At 42.7% G+C, this 22,227-nt stretch overlaps 1 protein-coding gene across 1 annotated transcript in view; it reads right to left on the bottom strand.

The window, feature by feature from the left end:
• kcmf1 (potassium channel modulatory factor 1) overlaps positions 1–22,227 on the bottom strand; it is a 125,504-nt gene that overhangs the window by 53,277 nt on the left and 50,000 nt on the right. Inside the window, exon 2 of the mRNA XM_043719754.1 lies at positions 8,487–8,654. Within this exon, the coding sequence (XP_043575689.1) occupies positions 8,487–8,654 (168 nt within the window). The remainder of the gene's footprint in view (positions 1–8,486; positions 8,655–22,227) is intronic.

Below are 22,227 nucleotides of genomic sequence, written 5' to 3'. Positions count from 1 at the left end.
GTAGGAAATTGAGAAACAAATTTGTAAGGAGATCAGTTATCTTTAAGAATAGTAGGGTGGTTATGGCAGGGGATTTTAATTTTCTAAACATGGACTGGGACTGCCTTAATGTTAAGGGTTTAGATGGAGAGGAATTTGTTCAGGAGTGTACAAGACAATTTTCTGATTCAGTATTTGGATGTACCTATTAGAGAAAGTGCAAAACCTGACCTACTCTTGCAAAATAAGGTAGGGCAGGTGACTGAGGTGTCACTGGGGAGCACTTTGGGGCCAGCAACCATAATTGTATTAGTTTTAAAATAGTGATGGAAAAGGATAGACCAGATCTAAAAGCCAAAGTTCTAAATCGGGCGAGGGCGAACTTTGACGGTATTAGGCTAGAACTTTCAAAAGCCGATTGAGGGCAGATGTTCACAAGTAAAGAGTTGGCTGGAAAATGGGAAGCCTTCAAAAATTAGGTAAGAAGTGTCCAGAGACAGTATAGTCTTATTAGGGTGAAAGGACAGGCTGGTAGGTGTAGGCAAAACTGGATGACGAGAGAAATTGAAGTTTTGGTTAAGAAAAAGAAAGCAGCATATGTTAGATATAGACAGGAGAGATCGAGTGACTCCCTAGAAGAATATAAAGGCAGTAGGATTATAATTAAGAGGGAAATCAGGAGGGCAAAAAGGGGACATGAGATAGCTTTGGCAAATAGAGTTATAGAGAATCCAAAGGGATTTTACAAATACATTAAGGACAAAAGGATTAACACAAAGAGAATAGGACCCCTCATAGATGAGTAAGGCAGCCTGTGTGTGGAGCCATAGGAGATTGGGGGAATACTAAACAAATATTGTGCATCAGCGTTTACTGTGGAGAAGGACACGGAAGATATAGAATGTGGGGAAATAGATGGTGACATCTTGAAAAGTGTCCATATTACAGAGGAGGTAGTGCTAGATTTCTTGAAACGCATAAAATCCCCAGGACCTGATCAGGGATACCCTAGAACTCTGTGGAAAGCGAGGGAAGTGATTGCTGGGCCTCTTGCTGAGATATTCGTATCAATGATAGTCACAGTTGAGGTCCGGGAAGACTGGGGGTTGGCTAACATGGTGTGCCACCATTTAAGAAAGATGGTAAGGAAAAGCTAGGGAACTATAGACCTGTGAGCCTGACATTGGTGGTGGGCAAGTTGTTGGAGAGAATCCTGAGGGACAGAATTTACATGTATTTAGAAAGGCAAAGAGAGTCAGCATGGCTGGGTGTCTGAGAAATCATGTCTCACAAACTTGATTGAGTTTTTGAACTAGTAATAAGAGGATTGATGAGGGAAGAGCGGCAGATGTTTTACTATAACAAATCATCCCAAAAGGTCTTCTCAGGAGCATTTTAGAACACAGAACAACAATGAGCTGCATCAAGAGTTTACAGCTTAGATGAGCAATGGCTTGGTAAAGATAGGTTTAAAGATTCTCTTAAAAGGAAGAAAGCAAGGCAGAGGAGTGGAGAAGATTAGGGAGTATAATCCAGAAGTTGGAGTATATCCAAGAGTTTGTAGGCAACTGGAGACATGTTCTTTAATAGTGAAATAAATAAACTCAAGGGCCAAATTAGATGAGCAGAGATATCTCAGAGGATGGGGTAAGAAATTTCAAAACCAACGGAGCTTTAAAAGCAAAGACATTGCTTGACCAGGGGCTAATTCACATCAGCAAGTACTGCAACAGTAGAAACTGGGACTTGCCACAACTTAAGACCTAGCCAGGAAAGTTTAGGATGACTTTGTTTATAGAAGGTAGAATGGAATCCATATAGGATTACACTGGAAATAGTAGAATCTAGAGGTAACAAAAGCATGAATGAGGGTTTCGGGCTGATGAGCCAAGATGGCTGACCGATGTTACAAATAGAGTCAAAGAGATGTACCGCACGCAAACAGACCCTATTGTCAAACTCGTTCATGCCGACCAGATATCCCAATCCAATCTTGCCCCACCTGCCAGCACCTGGCCGATATCCCTCCAAACCCTTCCTAATCATATACCCATCCAGATGCCTTTTAAATGTTGCAATTGTACTAGCCTCTACCACTTCCTCTGGCAGCTCGTTCCATACAGATACCACCCTCTGTGTGAGAAAATTGCCCCTTAAGTCTCTTTTAAATCTTTTCCCTCTCACCCTAAACTTATGCCCTCTAGTTCTGGACTCCCCCCACCCCAGGGAAAAGACTTTGTCTGTTTCTACGGATAAATAGACAATTTCAATAATCTCAAAGGACACTGCAAATTCATTTTCGGATTAAATGTGAGACTTAGGTTTTTTTTTAATTAGATTACTTAAAGCATGGAAACAGACCCTTCGGCCCAACAGGGAGAAAGTGAGGACTGCAGATGCTGGAGATCAGAGCTTAAAAATGTGTTGCTGAAAAAGCGCAGGAGGTCAGGCAGCATCACAGGAGCAGGAGAATCGACGTTTTAGGTATAAGCCCTTCTTCAGGAATGAGGAGGGTGTGCCAAGCAGGCGAAGATAAAAGGTAGGGAGGACGGACTTAGGCGAGGGAATACGATAGGTGGAAGGAGGTTAAGGTGAGGGTGATAGGCCGGAGGGAGGGTGGGGGCGGAGAGGTCGGGAAGAAGATTGCAGGTCAAGAAGGCGGTACTGAGTCTGAGGGTTGGGACTGAGAAAAGGGGGGGGGTGGGGGGAGAAATGAAAAAGCTGGAGAAATCTGCATTCATCCCTTGTGGTTAGAGGGTCTTCTTCAAAGACCGCAATTTCCCCTCAGACGTGGTTGACGATGCTCTCCACCGCATCTCCACTTCCGGCTCCTCCGCCCTTGAACCCTGCCCCTCCAATCGCCACCAGGACAGAACCCCACTGGTCCTCACCTACCACCCCACCAACCTCCAGTGTATCAGAACTGCAAAAAAGAGGAAGAAGAACACCTATACAATGTATTCGCCAAAAACGGATACCTCCACAATTTCATCAACAGATGCCTAAGGGAAAGACAACGGAATGAGGACGTGCCACAACCCAAAGGACTAGCCACACTACCATACATCAAGAACATTTCCGAACTGACAGCCAGACTACTGCGACCACTAGGACTCATAACAGCACACAAACCAACAGCCACTCTCAGACAACAACTCACCAGAACGAAGGACCCGATACCCAGCATGAGCAAAACCAACGTAGTGTACAAAATCCCATGCAAGGACTGCACAAAACACTACATAGGACAAACAGGAAGACAGCTAACGATCCGCATCCATGAACACCAACTAGCCACGAAACGACACGACCAGCTATCCTTAGTAGCCACACACGCAGATGACAAGCAACATGAGTTTGACTGGGACAACACTACTATCATAGGACAAGCCAAACAGAGAACAGCCAGGGAATTCCTTGAGGCATGGCAAGCATCCACAGATTCAATCAATAAGCACATTGACCTGGACCCAATATACCGGCCACTGCAGCAGACAGCTGGAACTGACAAACTGAAGCGGCAGGTACAAATCACTATAAATGCCGGAGGAAACATCACAGAAGCGCTTCACAGGAGGCTCCCATGCACTGAGGATGTCACCTAGACAAGGGACGAAACGTCTGCAACACAAATTCCCAGCTCGGCGAACAGAAGCACAACGAGCACCCAAGCTACAAATCTACTCCCAAACATTGTAGTTGATTCTTAATTACCTTCAGAGCTGGCCTAGCAAGTCACTCAGTTCAAAAGCAATTAAGGCAATAATATTGGTCTTGCTGGCAATACCCAATCCCATAAGAGAGTAAAATCTTGCATACAGGCAGAGCGGGATGGTGTGTTCAATTCTAAGGATACAGAGAGGTGAAGGTGGCCTAAGAAAGGAAATGTATCATGTGTCACAGTCACATTAGTCACCTTATCATTCAGGATAAGGGCCATTTGTGACAAAGGTGGAGATTTGATGATAACGACTCAAACATGAATTCTAAGAAAGAACAGAAATTAATTTGGAAGGAGACAACATATTTAAGGGGAGAGGGAGACAGGTTGGAACCGAACAATAATTTGCAAGGATACTGGGGCTAGGAATTTCAAGGAAAGGGGTATTGACGGAAGATTTAAAGGAGGAGGATCCATTTGAGAGAGAACTGGTTACAATATTGACTAATCGGTGGCAAGGAATAGTAGTTGAATGATCAGCCATTTAGTGGGAAAAGACAGCAAGTTACACAGTCCTACAGCACAGAGACAGGCCCTTTGGCCCAAACTGGCCCATGCCAAACTAAGTGTCTGTCCACACGAACCCCATTTCCCTGCATTTGGTCCAGATCTTTTGAAATTTTTTCTATCCATGTATTTGTCCAAATGCCTTTTAAATGTTGTTAATTTACATGCCTCAACCACTTCTGCTGGCAGCTCATTCCACACGTGTACTACCCTCTGTGTAAAAACATTGCCCCGAAGTTCCTTTTTATTCTTTCCCCACTAACCTTAAACTGACACCCTCTCATCCTTGATTCTCCAACCCTGGGAAAAAGACTGGAGTGTATTCACCCTATCCATGCCCCATGACCTTATAGCCTTCTATGAGATTTCCCTCCTCTCCCCCACCCCCCCCAAACCTCCTAGGCTCTAAAGAAAAACGTCTCAGTCTGTCCAACGTCTCCCCATAGCTCAGACTGTTGAGTCCTGGCAACATCCTTGGAAATTTCTTCTGCACTTTTTCCAGTTTAATAATATTCTTCCTATAGCAAGGTGTCAAAAACTGAACACAACACTCCAAGTGCAGCCTCACCAACATCCTGTACAACTGCAACATAACTTCCTAATTTCTATACTCAATGGCCTGATTGATCAAGACCAGTATGCCTTTTTCATTGCCCTGTCTACTTGCGACACCACTTTTAGAGAACCATGTACTAACTCCAAGGTCCCTCTGTTCCACTACACTCCTTAAGGCCCCATCATTCACCATGGAACTCCTGCCTTAATTTGACATTCCAAAACACAAGACCTCACACTTATCTATATTAAATTCCATTTGCCATTTGTTGGCCCATTTCCCCAGCTGATCAAGGTCCAGCTCCAATTTCAGATAACCCTCCTCACTGTCCAATATACCTGCTATTCTAGTGTCATTTGCAAACTTACTAACCATGCCTTTTCAATGCTGTCAATGTACCTACATATAGTCAAGGAGGAGGAGAAAGTGAGGACTGCAGGTGCTGGAGACCAGAGTAAAAAGGTGTGACGTTGGAAAAGCATAGCTGGACAGGTGGGGGGTGATGGTGATAGGTCAGAGCAGAGGGTGGAACAGAATAGGTCAGAGCAGAGGGTGGAACGGATTGGTTGGAAGGATGGACAGGTAGGACAGTTCAAGAGGGGGCTGCCGAGTTGGAAGATTGAATCTGGAATAATGTGGGGGGAGGGGAGATGAGGAAACTGGTGAAATCAACATAGGTTCCATGTGGTTAGAAGGTCCCAAGGCAGAAGATGACGTGTTCTTCCTCCACTTGTCAGGTGGTGAGGATTTGGTGGTGGAGGCGGCCAAGGACTCTCATGCCATTGGCAAAGAGGGAAGGGGAGCTGACGAAGTGGTCAGCTACAGAGCGCTGGGGATGTTTAGTGTGTATGTCCCATACTAAAATGTTTCTCTGAAACGTTCCGCAAGTTGGCTGTACTTTTCCAGCGCCACACGTTTTGACACCCCCCCCCCCCCCACATATAGCCAAGATGAGTATATACAGGGAGCATCTCATGAGGGGGAGACAAACTAGAGAAAGATGTGAGCACAAGGCCATGGCAAATGGAAACATTAAAGTTTGGCAAGGTAAGTTAATGGAAGGTGATAGAATTGTTGCCAATTTACTGACAAACATGTTCATTAATTCCTCATCTTGGTTTGTACAGGCAGGGGTGAGAGGACAAGAAAGAAGAGTACAAACAATGATTTACCATAAATAAATGATGAGATTATCTTTGTATTTGAGGATTATCCTGGAATGACAGCAAGTTTTAGCAGAAGAGAGCAGGACGTAATGTGTTTTACATGGTTCAGCTCGATCTGGTAGTGGATGGCCACACTAGATTTTCACTACAGTCTTTCAAGTCATCGTCCCTTGAACTTGAGAAGCAAACTTGGAAGTACAACCTTCCATTTGCTGAGAAGACATATACACTGGTTGCCAATCCAGAGGTGAGTTAGAAAGTTACCCTACACCGAGTTAGCAGATATGAAAATGGGCAGGGGAATAGGACTCAACTGATTTTGATGTTGCCTGCCAAGGAAACAGATTGGAAAGAAAATTAGTTCGGCCCTGTGCTCATTGTTATCATTCATTAAGCCATGCTGGGAAGTGCATGGCAAAAAACAAAATTGGGCTTGGTAGAACTAAGTTGCCCTCACTGCAAGTAGTCCAACAATACACTCTGCTCATTTTCAAATACAGCAAAAAGTTTATTTCCTCCCCCTGGCTATGGGAAACCCGATCCCTCCTTTTATAAAGTTAAAATGGCTTGAAAAAGCATTGGGCTGCCATCTTGAAAAGGGATATACGTATGTTACCCAACAAAGTTTCTCGTTAGACCACTTCAGAGGGTACTAATATTCAACCACTCAATTAAAAGGTGATGTATTCCATTTTGTTAAAAGACAGTTAGACATCCACTTACACAGGTATACAATAACAAGCATTTACAGACCATTAACACATGTACAACAATTTTTACAGAAAAGCAGTTCGTGCGAAAGGGCAAAATCTTAACAGCTATTTTGTCAATTAACCTGTTTTATACTTAGGAATTAGGAGAGTTTTGAGAGATTAGGAATAATCTCTCAAAACTCTCAACTGCTTTGAAATTACATTTGATCTTTACACCATATAATTAACTCCGGTTCAAGAATCACATCAGGTTTTGTAGGCAAGATTGATGGCATATGTCTAATTCATGCAATCCCACATACCACCTCTCAAAGTCAATGGCCAAAGGGTGGAAGAAAAAGGTATAGGGAAAGCATCACTGGCAAGGGAGTAGAATTGATGCACTTGAATAAAATTATGCATTGTTCATGGGAAGTAGGTTACTGATAAAGCCAGCAATTGTTGCCCATTTTTATTGTCTTCAAGGTGGTGGACTATCATACCCCCACTGGCTTGCTGAATGAATATACTATTGGTGCTAATCTTCTGCGTTTTCTCCATACTTCTGTACACTATTTCTATTCGAATAATCATCCAATTCTCTCCTGAACGTCCCAATTGAACCTGCCTCCACCACATTTTCAGACAATGCTTCTGTACCTTAGCTACATGCAGAATGAAAATGCGTTTCTTTACATTACCCTGGCTTCTTTTGCAGATCACTTTAAATCCAAGCTCTTTTGTTGTTGTTCGTTTTACAAACAAAAACAGTTTCTTCCTATTTAGCTTATCCAACTTGTCTCAGTTTTGAAAACCTCTATCAGATCACCTCACAACCTGCTTCTCTCCAAGACAGTCCCACCTTATTCAATCTATCCTCATAAGTGAAGATCCTCATTCCTGGAACTATTCTTATAACTAGTTTCTGCACTCTTCAATGTGTTCACATCATTCCTGTAACGTGGGGCCCAATGTGAATACAATACTCCAGTATTTACCAGAATGTTGCCTGGTTTGGAGGATATTAGTTATGAGGAGAGATTGGACAAACTTGACTTGTTTTCACTTGAACATCGAAGGATGAGGGACGACCTAATAGATGTTTACAAAACTATGAGGGGGACAGATAGAATGCATAGACAATGTCTTTTTCTCAGGATTGAAATGTCAATTACATGGGGATATAGGTTTAAGGTAAAAGGGGGTAAGTTTAAAGGAGATGTGAGAGACAAGTTTTTTTTTACATAATATTTGGCAAATGCCTGGTATACGCTGCCAAAGGTGGTGGTGGAGACAGCTACAATAGCATCATTGAAGAAGCATCTTGACAAATGCATGAATAGGCAGGGAATAGAGGGATATGAACGGTATAGAGACAAAATATTTTTAGCTTAGAAAGGCATCATGTGTCAGCTCAATCTTGGTGGGCCAAAGCTCCTGTCCTTTTGCTATACTGTTCTTTGTTATCGTTCAGTAAATCAGATAGAACGTCAGATAATACAAACGGTTTTGATTCTAAGGTTCTCTGGGACAAGCAGTTTGAGAGAGTTGAGGTAGTATGCCCATGACAAATACCTGGTATATGCACGTACACAAACTGTTAAATTAAAACCAACTATCAAGTTGCCAAAAGTAGTTTGTAAATCTGGGAACACTATTGACAGATTTTAAAAAAATTACAATGAAGCAAAATCAATGGCTAATCATAATGGAACCATTATGAAATGCAAAATCTTTTCATGCTTTAACTGAAATCTGCTTTCCCAACTATTCAATTTTAATCTTCATATTCCAGCTTTTGCTAACAGTACACTTCTATTCGCATTTTACAAAACTGCGAGATATCAGTCCTTTAAAACACTTACCAAAATCTACTCTTGTTAATATGCACTGCATTGGATGGTCAGTTGTATGCCTTGTAGTAGTGGCCCCACTTTCATAACAAGATGCGCACAGGTCGTAGTCGTAACAAATTAAGCACTTATATCTGCGACCTCGAAAATTTCCTTTTAAACATGCATCACAGCTGACACCTAGAAGGCAAGGAGAGATCAGAGGAAATGTTAATTTTCCAAAGAGGCCTTACAAACAGTTTGAACAGAAAGTTACAGTGGTGGTATAATGACTAGCATCTATAATTATAGCATAAAATCAGTTTAAAATGAATACCCACCATGATTATTTTTGTTTTAAAATAGGAACTGTTCACATTTTCTCCATCCATCTGAATTTCAGAAGCATCTCAAAGAGCAAGTGTGACATGGAAAGACAAAAATTGCTGGCCTTGCCGATGACACTCTTACTCTTCTAATTAAAACTCTTCATATACAGTTTGTAAAATGTCCATTATGACTTACTCTTTAATTAGGGTATTAGTAGAGAAAACCAGAGATATTTTTCCAGCTTGCATTTTTACAAGTAGTTTTTTTAAAAAAGTAACTTGCATTAAAAAACTCTTTCTGACATAATGCAAACACCGAAAATATAAAGAATGTTGAGAGCTTTGGTTCGTAGTTTTGGTTTTAATTCTTCGGGACAATGGTGATGATATTCACTTTTGCCACTTGCCTCTGCCATTTATGTTTTAGTGCATTCATACTGTCTAACATCAAACTACATGTCACAATATAACCGAGGGATTTGAGAACGTTATCTCTTATGATCTCAAAAAGAGGTATCATTTGCGTAAATTTCTTTAATCTCTCTGAAGATAGACTGAAACAAAGAATTTGGTTAAGTTAAAACCTGGTACAAATCACTAAGTTGTCGTATTTTCTTTATGTGGAACAGGACCATTGTCATTACCAGTATGGAAGTATAAGAACTCTGCATACTGCTGCATGATGGAATACCTGACCAAGGTAAAAGCTATCTTGGCTCTCAGACTCTCGTTTTAGTGGAAAAATACTGCTGGAGATAAAGACTGAGGTTGTGCAACTATAATTTGATGAAATATAAGGAGTATTATAGGCTCATGTTGGGGTTACTTCTTGAGCTCGTTAGCTTCTCTGTCCTTGAGCAACATCAAAGAACAAAGGCGAAAGCTGCAATGTGCTTATCTTTATCTTGAATTATTGTAAAGTGTGAAATGTAAGAAAAGTTGTTTCTATCATTGTAAGAATATAGGTTGATTCTGTTCAGCTCGAGAAAGTACTCAGACAGTGACAACTGTGGCAGCCTCTCCATGAATTCACGAAAAATAAAGCTTCTTGAAAAAAGACTCGGAATCTCACACTAAGTAATTTGCTCAACAACCAGATTCACCAATTTCATACAGTCTATCTAGATGTCATTGTTAAAAAAAACACTACACCTTTGGAGCGGCACGATGGCTCAGTGGTTAGTACTGCTGCCTCACAGGGTATCACTTCAATCACAATTCAGGGTGTTAATGCGCAAATTAACAAAACATGGAACTTCTCCATCTGGAAAGTAAAGTGGGATAGATGGCAGATCTTGTTATAAAAGTCAAACGAGAACAAAAAGATGGCAAGGGCAGCTATTCAAGCAGGAAGAGTTATCAAAGTATGTCTCAAGAACAGGTTGCAACATGGAATATTATACAACACTAACTGACAGAGATATTGTAGTCAATCGAGGCTGTAAAACAGCCATGTTTATGTTACTACAATCAATAGCAATTTGTTTGAACAGACCAGTTGTCTCCTGCAGGTTGGTGCCGCTGTTGCTGATTTTGGAAATTTCAAATGATATAAACTGTACATGGTCAACAAATTGTACTAAACTACATGTGCACAAATAAACCAGGGAAAAATAACATCCTAAATACTTGAAAAGAGGATTGCTCTGTATTATTGAGTTTTTTTTAAAAAGCTAACCAATAATGCTAAACTGGTGCATTATAAACCAGAAGTTGTCCAATATAATTTACTACCTTGACACATGCTGGTGATTTGAATTGGTATTCTCTTATAAATTTGAAATATATCCACATCTGGCCAAGAATAAGTTCAGCAAACCACAACATCATTTAGTCCTCAAGTCCTTTCTTTTATCAGCAGCTTTCCAACAGATGATAAATTTATGTAGTTTGTCATTTTCATCCAAAAAAATCAATGCCACTTCACATCCTGCACAGATCAAAGCAGCAACATATTCACAATGGTTTATTTTAAGAAATATTTACAAAGGCAACTTTTTAAAATGAGAAACTAACAATAAATGAACTGTATTGTCATATATAATTCAGCCAATAATCAATAATTACTACTTGATATTAATTCATAGAATCCCTACAGGCTATTTGGCCCAACAAGTCCACACCAACCGTCTAAAGAGTAACCCATCCAGACCCATTCCCCTACTCTATTGCTCTACATCTCCCCTGACTAATGCACCTAACTTACACATCCCTGAACACTATGGTCAATTTAGTATGGCCAATTCACCTAACTTGCACATCTTTGGTCTGCAGGAGGAAACCGGAGCACCTGGAGGTAACCCATGCAGACATGGGGAGAATGGGCAAACTCTAGACAGACAGTCGCCAGAGGCTGGAATCGAACCCGGGCCCCTGGCGCTGTAAGGCACCAGTGCAAACCACTGAGCCACTGTGCATTAAGACGACAAGGCCCACAATACCTAATAAGTGGGCTGTTATCAAATTATGGAACCATAATATTTTTAAATTGGATAATTTTGTTACAGATTTTCTTAAAATTTGCAATGTGCTGACACTTAAGATTCTAAAATATTACAGCTATTATACAGATACTGAAACTATTATAGCAAATGCAGCAGCTTTTCAATGAAGAAAGGTACTAAGATTACACAAGTCAGGGTAACATGCAAAGGTTCCAAATCAAGACATACTTTTATACCATAAAGGAACATGTTTTGAGTCACACACGGATATCAGCTGGGTACAGGTAAACAGTAACTTAATAAAAACAGAAAACATCTCTGGATTCCTTAGCTTTCCTGCAAGCATTTCTGTCCTGAATAGCACTTAAATTGACACAAGATCCAAAGAAATTGAACTTCAACCAATTCTTTACCATGACTGGATTTAAAAAGGCCTTACTTACAGGGAAAAAAACTTCAAAAAAATTGAGCTTAAGATGTTATTTAAAATTCCAAATTAATTAAGTAGCTGGGTATGTCAATGTGTTTCAACTTCCCCAAACAGCTTGGATATTTGGCTGCAGTTCTTAAATTAGAGAACTGCAATGTCTAAAATGTATGAAAACATTTGCAAACAAAAAACAGTTAAAACTTATCGGTGATGTCAAAAAACAGTTAATATGAGGAAATCTCCTATGGCATTGGCGTATGCTCAGAAGCTGAGTATAGTTCCCTTTCGGCCTCACTGCAGCCAAAAGGATAGCAATTTTGCCCATTGTCAAAATACAACAAATTACAATCATCATGGTGACTTCAAATATGCAGGTGGCCTGGGAAAATGTGTTTGGTAACAGACCCCAAAAATTAGAATTCATGAAAAGTCTACGAGATGGTTTTTTGGAGCAACTTGTGGGTCGGGTTCACTAGCAAACAGACCATTCTACATTTAATGATGTGTAATGAGACAGATTTAATTAGGAAGTTGAAGGTAAAGAAACCCATAGGGGACAGTGACCCTAACAGAATTCACCCTGTAGTTTGAGGGAGAGAAGCTGGAATCAGATTGAATGGTACTGCAATTGTGTAAAGGCAATATCACCCCATGATCTTTGTATGGTATGATCTGCCTGTACTGCATGTAAAACACCTAAGTACATGTGACAATATCAATCAAAGCAAATGAGGGAGAAGCTGGCCAGAATTCATTGGAAGGATAGCGTAGCAGGGACAATAGTGAAATAGCATTAGCAAGAATTCCTTGGAGAAGGGGTTACAATTAACAGGCATGACAGAAATGCATCCAATGGAAGAAGAAACATATGAGGGGAGGATGAGGCAACCATGTCTGACATGGTAAGTCAGGGATAGTATAAAAGCAAAATAAAGAGCGTACAATGTGAAGGTTAGAGGGAAGCCAGAGGATTGAGGAGCCTTTAAAAACCAGAGGATAATTTTTTAAAAAACTGGTAATGTGGATGGGTGGAGTGGGGTGGGCAGGGGAAGAGGATGGACGACGGGACCACATGATGAAATAGGAAGGCAAATTGGCTCGTAATATAAAGGACGATTGCAAGAGTTTTTTTGTATGTACATAAAAAGGAGAAAGAGGCAAGGGTGGACATTAAAATGTTGGAAAATGAAGCTGCTGAAATTGTAACTGGGATCAAAGAAATGACAGAGGAACAGAATAGGTACTTCGTATCAGTCTTCATGGTGAAAGACATCAGCAGCATACCAGAGCTTCAAGAGAGTCATGAGGCAGAGGTGAGGGTAGCAGCCATCACTAAAGATGTGCTGGGGAAGCTGAAAGATCTAAATGTGGATAAAATCACCCATATCAGATGGACTTCACCCCAGGGCTCTGAAGGAGATTGTGGAGGCAGTGGTGGTGATCTTTCAGAAAATCGCTGGAGTCAGGATGGACCCAGAGGACTGGAAAACAGCTAGTGTAACACCTCTGTTTAAGAAAGGAGGGAGACAGAAGATAGGAAATTAAAAAGGACAGTTAGCTTGACCTTTGGTAAGATTTTAGAGTCCATTAGTAAGTACGAGATTGTGCCATACTTGGAAGTGCATAGTAAAATAAGGCTAAGTCAACATAGATTTGTCAAGGAGAAGTTATGCTTGACAAATTTTTGATTTCTTTGACAAGATAATGAACAAATTAGACAAAGGACAGCCAGTGAACATGATCTATTTAGATTTCCAGAAGGCCTCTGATAGGGTGCCACACAGTGTTAGAGACAAGGTATAGTATAGATAAAGGATTGGTTAACTAGAAGGAAGCAGAGATTGGGAGATAAAAGGGTCTTTTTTCAGGGTGGCAGCTGGTGACTACTGGAATTCCACAGGAGTCAGTATTTACAATTATCATGGCATACGTTAACAATCTGGATGAAAAAAGCCTGCTGACATTGTGCTCAGTTTGAAGATGATACAAACATAGATGGTGGAACAGATAGTGTTGAGGAAGTAGGACGCTGCAGAGGGACTTGGAAAAGTTAGGATACTGGACAAAGCGGCAGATAGAATAGAATGTGAGAAAATGTAGGTTATGCACTTTGATCAGAAGAATAGAGCTGGAGACTATTTTCTAAATGGGGAAAGGTTTTGGAAATCTGAAGCAGAAAGGGGACGTAGGAGTCCTAGTTCAGGATTCTCTTAAGGTTTACATACAGGTTCAGTTGGTAGTTAGGAAAGCAAATGCAATGTGAGCATTCATTTCAAGAGGGCTAGAATACATGAGTAGCGTGGTAATACTGAAGCTGTACAAGGTGCTGGTCAGACCACATTTGGAATATTGAGAGCATTTCTGATACCGTATCCAAGGAAGAATGGGCTGACATTGGATGGGGTCCAGAGGAGGTTTACAAGAATGAAGCTGGGAATGATAGGCTTATCCTATGAGGAGGGGTTGAAGACCCCAGGTCTGTACAGAATAGAGTTTAGGAGAATGAGGTGTGATCACATTGAAATTTGAGAGGCCTGGATAGAGTAGATGTTGAAAAGATGTTTCCACTAGTCGGAGAGACTTGGACCAGAGGGAATAGCCTCAGAGCAAAGAGGAGGAATTTCTTCAGCCAGAGGGTGGTAAAAATGTGGAATGTATTGCTGCCGAAGACTATGGAGACCAAGTCATTGAGTGTATTTAAGACAGTGGTAGAAAGGTTCTTGATTAGTAAGTGGATGGACAGTTACAGGGAGAAGGCAGGAGAATGGAGTTTAGAAACATATCAGCCATGATCAAATGATGGAGCAGACTCGACGGGGCAAAGGGCCTTGTTCCGCTCCTACATTTTGTGACAAATGTAGTGATCAATGTACCTATGTTTCTTGAAGGAGGAAAGTACAACAGAACTTCTCAAGTATGTCTGGAGTATTTTTCATGTCATTTCAAAATATAAACAATGTGTTTTCTTCCCCCCGTAAAAGTCATTATCCTTAGTTATTTACAAGAGACTGCCTTCAACAATAGAAAGCCTCAAATCAAAACAAAATGTCATCTTAATTATTTCTATTCTAAAATGAAGCTTGGGTAATTTAACTGTTTCTCCTGCTCCCTGACATACAAAACATGCTACTCACCACAGTAGACTGCGGTCATTTTTAGTAAATCAATTCACACAATAAAATGAATAAGCAAAGAGGAGTTCCGTTCACAATGGAAAGAAAATCAACATCACTTTTTCTAACAGCTGCTAGTTGCCAGAGGAATGCTGACATTCCCAAAACAAAGCAGCAAATAGACCGTTTTGTCCAAATGAAAGGGAAAATGCTAGGATTGGCAAAAATCACGATTTTAAAAGAATCATAAAAGATAAAACAAAAATGGCAAAGCAGGTGCTAAAAAGTCAAATACCCAATTATTGATTTACTTGGAGTTGATATATTCTCTAACTTTTTATGTCAACCTTTAGGGCCTTGTTCAGATGTGTTCATTTTACACCACTCGCATATGCTAATAGTGGAGCAAACAGGCTCACTTTACTCCTCAGCCTTGTGTGCTTATGTTTGGTATATGACCATCATATTAATTGTTTAAAAAAAATCTGTCAACTCAATCATTGCAACAAGAATCATAACCAGTAGTATGGATAGAGTTTTGTATAATCAACATGAAACTAGGAATAGGGGCTAAGCTTGGCAACTTTTCAGGTTGGAAACTGTAAACAATAGGATTTCTCAGGTTTTGGTGCTACAGCATTATTTGCAATCTCTAATAACTGCAAAGAGTGTATTGTAGTCAAAATGACGACATAAAAATAGGTCAAAGGTCATTTGCTGAAAGCAAGAGCACAAGGCTTCAGATTCCATTTAAAAATAAAAAGTTTATGACATAAAAGGAAAGATAATAAAACAAAGCTAAATATAGAACTGTTTAGAAAACAATTCTTAAAACAACTTTTCACCTACTGCTCAACACCATCGCTTTATAACATTAAATCCAAAGAGATAACACTTCTTTCTCAATCTTTAATTTCAACTGAACTAATTCTTCCTTGTTAAATTGTGAAGTCTTCTTACAATGATACACAAAACTGAAATTTTAAGCTTTTCCACCTTTTAACCAGTCTGTCAATTTCTAGCCAAACACTCCTACTCTGGAAGTTAGTCTAACTTTCTGCTAACTTTTACTCAGAATTGCTCTATATATTTTCTTTCCTAGAAGGCTACTGTGCTAAGGATCGAGGTTACAGGTCACTGAGTTGACAAGGCTTCTCAATCTGTAGACCTATTAGTTCCTTTAGTATCTTTTCTCAAGAAGGACAAGGGCAGCAGAAGCATGGGTACAGCACCACCTGCGTGTTCTGCTCCAAGCGACTCTCTACCCTGACTTGGAAATATATCCTGTTCTTTTGCTGTCACTGAGTCAAAATCCTAGAACTCGCTAACAGTATTGTAGTGCACCTGAACCGCATGGACTGCCAACTATTCAAGAAGGCACTACCACCTCACTTCAACTTTAATCTTCCAAACTTCCCTCCTCTTTTGCCAATCTTTTGCCCTTTAAATTTCTTCTATTTTTGTGATGCCTTTTGCGCCTTCTATGCTGGTCTACACTATCCTTACTTTCCTCTCAACTTTAGTAGAGTTTCATGCTCGATTTTCCAATCTCAAGGGACAGTTCCCAAATGGAGACAATGCTGGCAGTTTGCAGTCTGGGCTGCTGCATGCTCACCTATTTACTTTAACATTGCAGAACAAAAACAATCTGCTGCTGGGATTTGTAATTCTTTAGTGCCATTATTTTCTTATTTATGTTTTTAATCATGCTAATTCTGGCAAATCCCTAACCAAGTTTCCTTGGGATGTCTGGCATTCTTCTCTTCCTCTACTGTAAATATTCACAAAGTAATTATTCAACTTTTCTTACTTTGAATGACAATATCACTGATAACAGTTTTTAAAACAGTCCACAACACTCCTCCCTCACTAATTCCCGAATGTGATCATAGAAATTGTTGACTTTTCTGTTCCTTGCAAGTTTCTTTTCATACTACGTTTTCAATGTTTTTTTTGGTCACCTATTGTTGTTCCTTGTATCTTTCCCATTCAATCAGATCCATTCTATTGCTGTAAGCCTTTTGTTTTATCCCTACATTGTCTACTGAACCATGACTAAAGAAATCCCAATTACCCAGATCAAGTCAACAAAATGGCTTCTGCATGCCCAGAATTGTTATTGGAGGACAAATCCCAAAATATTACATTAGACTGGCACATTTTGTAATCCAGGAAGCTGCTCAAATCAAAGAAGGGTACTGTTCACTACAAAGACATTTAAGGGGTATCATTTCATCAAATAAGCAGCAATTGTGATCCACAAGGAAGGGGGCGTTCTGACCCCCGCAACAAAAAAAGGCTCCCTTCCTATCCAGCCTGCCATCTCTATCTACTCCATCACATGCCCTGGCACAGGCATTATAACCCACTCCGCCTCAACTCTATACCTCGTAAACTGTTAAAATGGGGTGAAAAATTGCCAGCATCAATGTGCATAGCATCAAATCGGCTACGCGATGTGTTTCTACGATGGCCTTCCTGGCCAATGTTAAAGCCGACGTCCTGTTTCTGTAGGAGTGTGAGATACCGCACCTCAGCAGCTACAGGAGATGGTCGAGCTTGTGGGCCCATGGGCCGTCAGTTTGGTCGGGGGGGGCAACGATAGCCGTGCCTCCAGCCGAGGTATACTGTTCCGAGGAGGCAACTTCACCATCTCCGAGGTTAAGGAGGTGGTGGGCGGGCGCCTCTTCACCGACATCATGTACAGGAATGCTCCCCTGAGACTGATTAATGTGTACAGTGGGTAAGAGACAGTGGGTAAGAGTAAACGGTTGGCCATCCTGCAGCAGCTTCCACTGTTGCTGGCTACGTCCAGGCTGGAGACTTCAACTGTATCATTGATGCAGATGGACAATCCGACGGGGGGGTGGGGGGGGTGGACGCTACGTCCAGAGCCCTGATGGACACGGTAAAAGATGCCAAGCTGCACGACATCTTCAGCGCCCCTAGCCCCTCTTTGAGTCCCCAGTGGACTGGTGGGAAACAGTAAAAGGGAACATCAAGAGGTTCTTCATCCTCAAAGGTGTTCAGGAGGCGAGAGAGAGGCGGGGAAAACTGTCCCAGCTCCAGGAAAGTATGCAGAACCTGCTCCTGCTGCAGACGTTGGGGGTCGATGTCACGGAGGACCTCAAGGAGGTGAAGGGCCAGCAAGCCTCGCTCTTTGCTTCGGAGGCCTCCAAGATAATCTTCCGGTCCAGGGTCCGCTCGGTGGAGCAGGACGAGACGTGCTCACGTTTCTTCTTCCAGAAGGTGCACAAAGAGAGCTCCGTGCTCAGCAGCCTGAAGGAAGATGGCTCCATAACGTCATCTCAGGCTGACGCCATGAGGATCAGTAAATCCTTCTATGCCAGTCTGTATGACGCGAAGCCGACTGACAGCGCGGCCTCCCAGTCGTTCCTGTCCTCTATCACGGAGGTCTTAGACGACAGAACATGCGAGAGGCTGGACCAGCCGCTATCTCTGGACAAGCTGAGTCCTTCGAAAAGAATAAAACTCCCGGAAGCGTTGGCTTACCGGTTGAGCTCTATTCCGCTCTGTGGGACTTGATTGGCCAGGACCTGCTGGAGGTGTATGTCAGTATGCTTCGGACAGGTACCATGAGTGAATCCATGAGGAAAGGCACCATCACCCTCATCTACAAGCAGAAGGGGGAGAGGGAGGAACTCAATAATTGGAGACCAATCTCACTGTTGAATGCGGATTACAAAATTCTGTCAAAGGTAATCGCCAACCGGGTCAGGTCTGCTCTGGGATCGGTGATTCACCCTGACCATACCTATACTGTACCGGGCAGGAAGATTGCTGAGAGTCTCGCACTCCTCAGGGTTACGATCGCCTACGTACAGGACAGAGGGTTGGACACCTGCCTGATCAGCCTGGACCAGGAGAAAGCCTTTGACAGGATATCACAGGTAGATGAGAGATGTTCTCTCTAAAATGGGCTTTGGGGAGGGAATCTGCAATTGGATCAGACTGCTCTACACCAACATTGTCAGTGCAGTCTCAAATCAATGGGTGGGAATCAGATAGCTTCCCAGTCAGATCTGGAGTCAGGCAGGGCTGCCCTCTCTCTCCTGCCTTGTTTGTTTGTGTGCTGCATAGAGCCATTTGCTGAGTCCATCAGGAAGCATGCGAGCCTGAGAGGGGTGACTATTCCTGGCAGTGGGGGCCTGCAGGTTAAGGCCTCCCTGTACATGGATGACGTCGCCGTTTTCTGCTCAGATCCGCTGGCCGTGCGCAGACATATGTGCATATGTGACCAGTTTGGACGGGCCTCGGGGGCCAAGGTAAACCTAGGCAAGAGCGAGGCCATGCTCTTCGGGAACTGGGCCGACCAATCCTCGAACCCCTTCACAATCAGGACCGACCACCTGAAGGTGCTGGGTATTTGGTTCGGGGGTGGGCTGGGGCATACGCCAAGTCTTGGGAGGAGCGTATCAGCAAAGTGAGGCAGGAACTGGGCAGATGGAAGCTACGGTCGCTCTCCATTGCGGGAAAAAACCTGGTCATCAGGTGTGAGGCACTGTCCTTGCTATTATACGTGGCACAGGTCTGGCCTATTCCCAGAACCTGTGCCGCTGCAGTCACCCGGGCCATCTTCCAGTTTATATGGAGGTCAAAGATGGACCGGGTCCGAAGGGACTTGCTATACAAAGATCTGAGCAACGGGGGAAAAAATATACCCAATGCCACCCTCACCCTGATGGCCACCTTTGTGTGTGGCTGCATCAAGCTGTGCGTGGATCCCCGGTACGCAAACACCAAGTGTCACGACGTACTGAGGTTCTACCTGTCCCTGGTGTTGCGAAGGATGGGCCTGGCCTCTTCTGCCGCAGAATGCTCAGAGTAGTTGGACCATTCCGTATCACCTGTCCTTGATGGAGAAGTTTATGAAGAAAAACACCTCTGACCACAAGTCCATCAGGAAGTGGTCAGCACGTAGTGTCCTCGAGACCCTTCGGGAAAAGGAGAGGGCGGATCCTATTGAGCGGTTCCCTGAGCAGACTGTCAAAGCCATTTGGCAGAATGCCTCATCGCCAGAACTTTCCAACAAACACAAAGACATGGCTTGGCTGGTGGTGAGAAGGGCTCTGCCTGTGAGATCCTTTATGCACGCCCGGACTCTCAGCCGCACCGCACGCTGCCTTCAAAGCGGCTGCGGGGGAATGAGACTGTCATACACCTCCTTCTGGAATGTGCCTACGCAGAAGAAGTCTAGAGAGGAATAGAACATAGAACAGTACAGCACAGAACAGGCCCTTCAGCCCACAAATGTTGTGCTGACCATTGATCCTCATGTATGCACCCTCAAATTTCTGTGACCATATGCATGTCCAGCAGTCTCTTAAATGTCCCCAATGACCTTGCTTCCACAACTGCTGCTGGCAACGCATTCTATGTTCTCTCAACTCTGTGTAAAGAACCCACCTCTGACATCCCCTCTATACTTTCCTCCAACCAGCCTAAAGCTATGACCCCTCGTGTTAGCCATTTCTGCCCTGGGAAATAGTCTCTGGCTATCGACTCTATCTATGCCTCCTCCAGTCCAGGCAGCATCCTGGTAAACCTCCTCTGAACCCTCTCCAAAGCATCCACATCTTTCCTATAATAGGGCGACCAGAACTGGACGCAGTATTCAAAGTGCGGTCTAACCAAAGTTTTATAGAGCTGCAACGCAGTGGTGTTTGTCGAGGTTCGTCCCAAGCAGCGCCGTGACGCGGGACTCCGTGCTCTACGGCCTGTTCCACGGGATGCACACCGAGACGAACATCAACTGTGCCTGGAGGATCATCAACTTGGTGAAGGACGCTCTCTGGGCGGTCCGAAACCTGTTGATCTTCCAGCTGAAGGAGTTGACCCCGACTGAGTGTTGCAGACTGACACATTCCAAGGTGCAGGACTACGTGTTGAGGGACGCGCTGAAGCTTGGGGCAACTGCCGCCAAGGCGCGGTGGGGAAAGACCACCGTGTAACATCTGCCTGCCTAAAGAAGAACAGGAGGCCTGCACAGTCATTTGGGCTCTGCTGACGCCTCAGCTAAAAATGTAACCGTACAGACCTGTAAATAGGAATGATTACTCTGTTTCGGTTTGCAAAGAAATGGAATGTTTATATATGTAGGCATGTCCATTTGTATAGATCAAAGTATTTTATGAATAAAGTATATTTTTGAAATTAAAAAAAATCCTCTTTTGCCAGTAACTATTTCACTACTTCTTTTAACTTTCCACCAACACTCCTCTAAGCTGCATGCATGTGCAGCCGCGACAAGTGCCCACGCACAGAAAAGGCTTGAGGCAAGTACTTTCAGTAACATAGTCGATGTCACACATCGATCTTGGAGTTCCTTGCGTAATAAATAGAAATTAGCAAAAATGCTGCTACCTACCCATCCACTCCCAACAATTACATTTTACTGTCCACCTTGGACTTGCCAAAGTGGAGGTACATAAAGAAAGTTAATCAGTAATCCAATTGAAAGACCTCAGATAGCAAAAACAGAGGTAAGTAGTAAAGGAATGGGAGTTGAAGATTAGGTAGAAACAAATAGAAAACCTTTTTACAAATATGAATGAGACAATTAGCACAGAAAGAAAATTAAAGGACACCAAACATAAGGGCAGGTGATAAAAGCAGAGAACTGTTACATTTGGATCACAGGATATTTTGCTCTAGCACCAAGTTTGTCTCATTAAGGAATACTTCGTGCGTAACATCTATTGGAATAAAACATCTCAACTTTTGTTTTATCATGAGCAATATCAAAGTTTTACTTAATTTATAATGTTGCTCTGCTCACTCTTACAAGAAACTCCAGGTTCCCTCCCTTACATCTGCTCCCAAATAATGATTCATAAGTTTCAAAATGTTGCTGGGCCAGAAAGTGATTTTCTTTAAATTCTGTTGTAGGAATGGATAAAGCAACACCTATGCCTAACTGATCTCAAAAAAAGTGGTGACGCAGTGTCTTTTTGAACCGCTGCAGTCCATTAGTGAAGGCACTCCCAAAGTGCTGCTAGGTAGTCCCAGGGTTTTGACCTAGCAATGTCAATGAAATGTCAGTACTAGTAAAGCCAGTAGGTAACTTTGAAATGAGCCTGGAGATGGTGATAGGTTACCTGCCTATTATGCTTGTCCTTCTAGTTGGTAGAGACCACAGGCTTGGGAGATTCGGCAGAAGCCTTGGCAAGTAACTGCAGTATGTTGCTGGAAAAGCACAGCATTCCAGAAGATTCCCCTGGCCTTGGAAACACCATTAGCCATGTGGCTGATGCAGCTACCACCCCCACGCTGATTGTTGATGTCACTTCCGCCCCCATCATGGCCACGCCCACAGCCACTTCCAGCCCTCACATCATCGCTGATGCCACACGCTCGGTGACTTCCGCCACCCCTATTGCCGTGTCTGCCACCACTTCCGCCCCCACCCGAGCCCCTCACCTGCATTCTTCTGTCACG

Source organism: Chiloscyllium plagiosum, chromosome 2 (assembly GCF_004010195.1).
Source record: "Chiloscyllium plagiosum isolate BGI_BamShark_2017 chromosome 2, ASM401019v2, whole genome shotgun sequence".
NCBI lineage: Eukaryota > Metazoa > Chordata > Chondrichthyes > Orectolobiformes > Hemiscylliidae > Chiloscyllium > Chiloscyllium plagiosum.
This window is presented reverse-complemented; position numbering and strand designations above follow the sequence as displayed.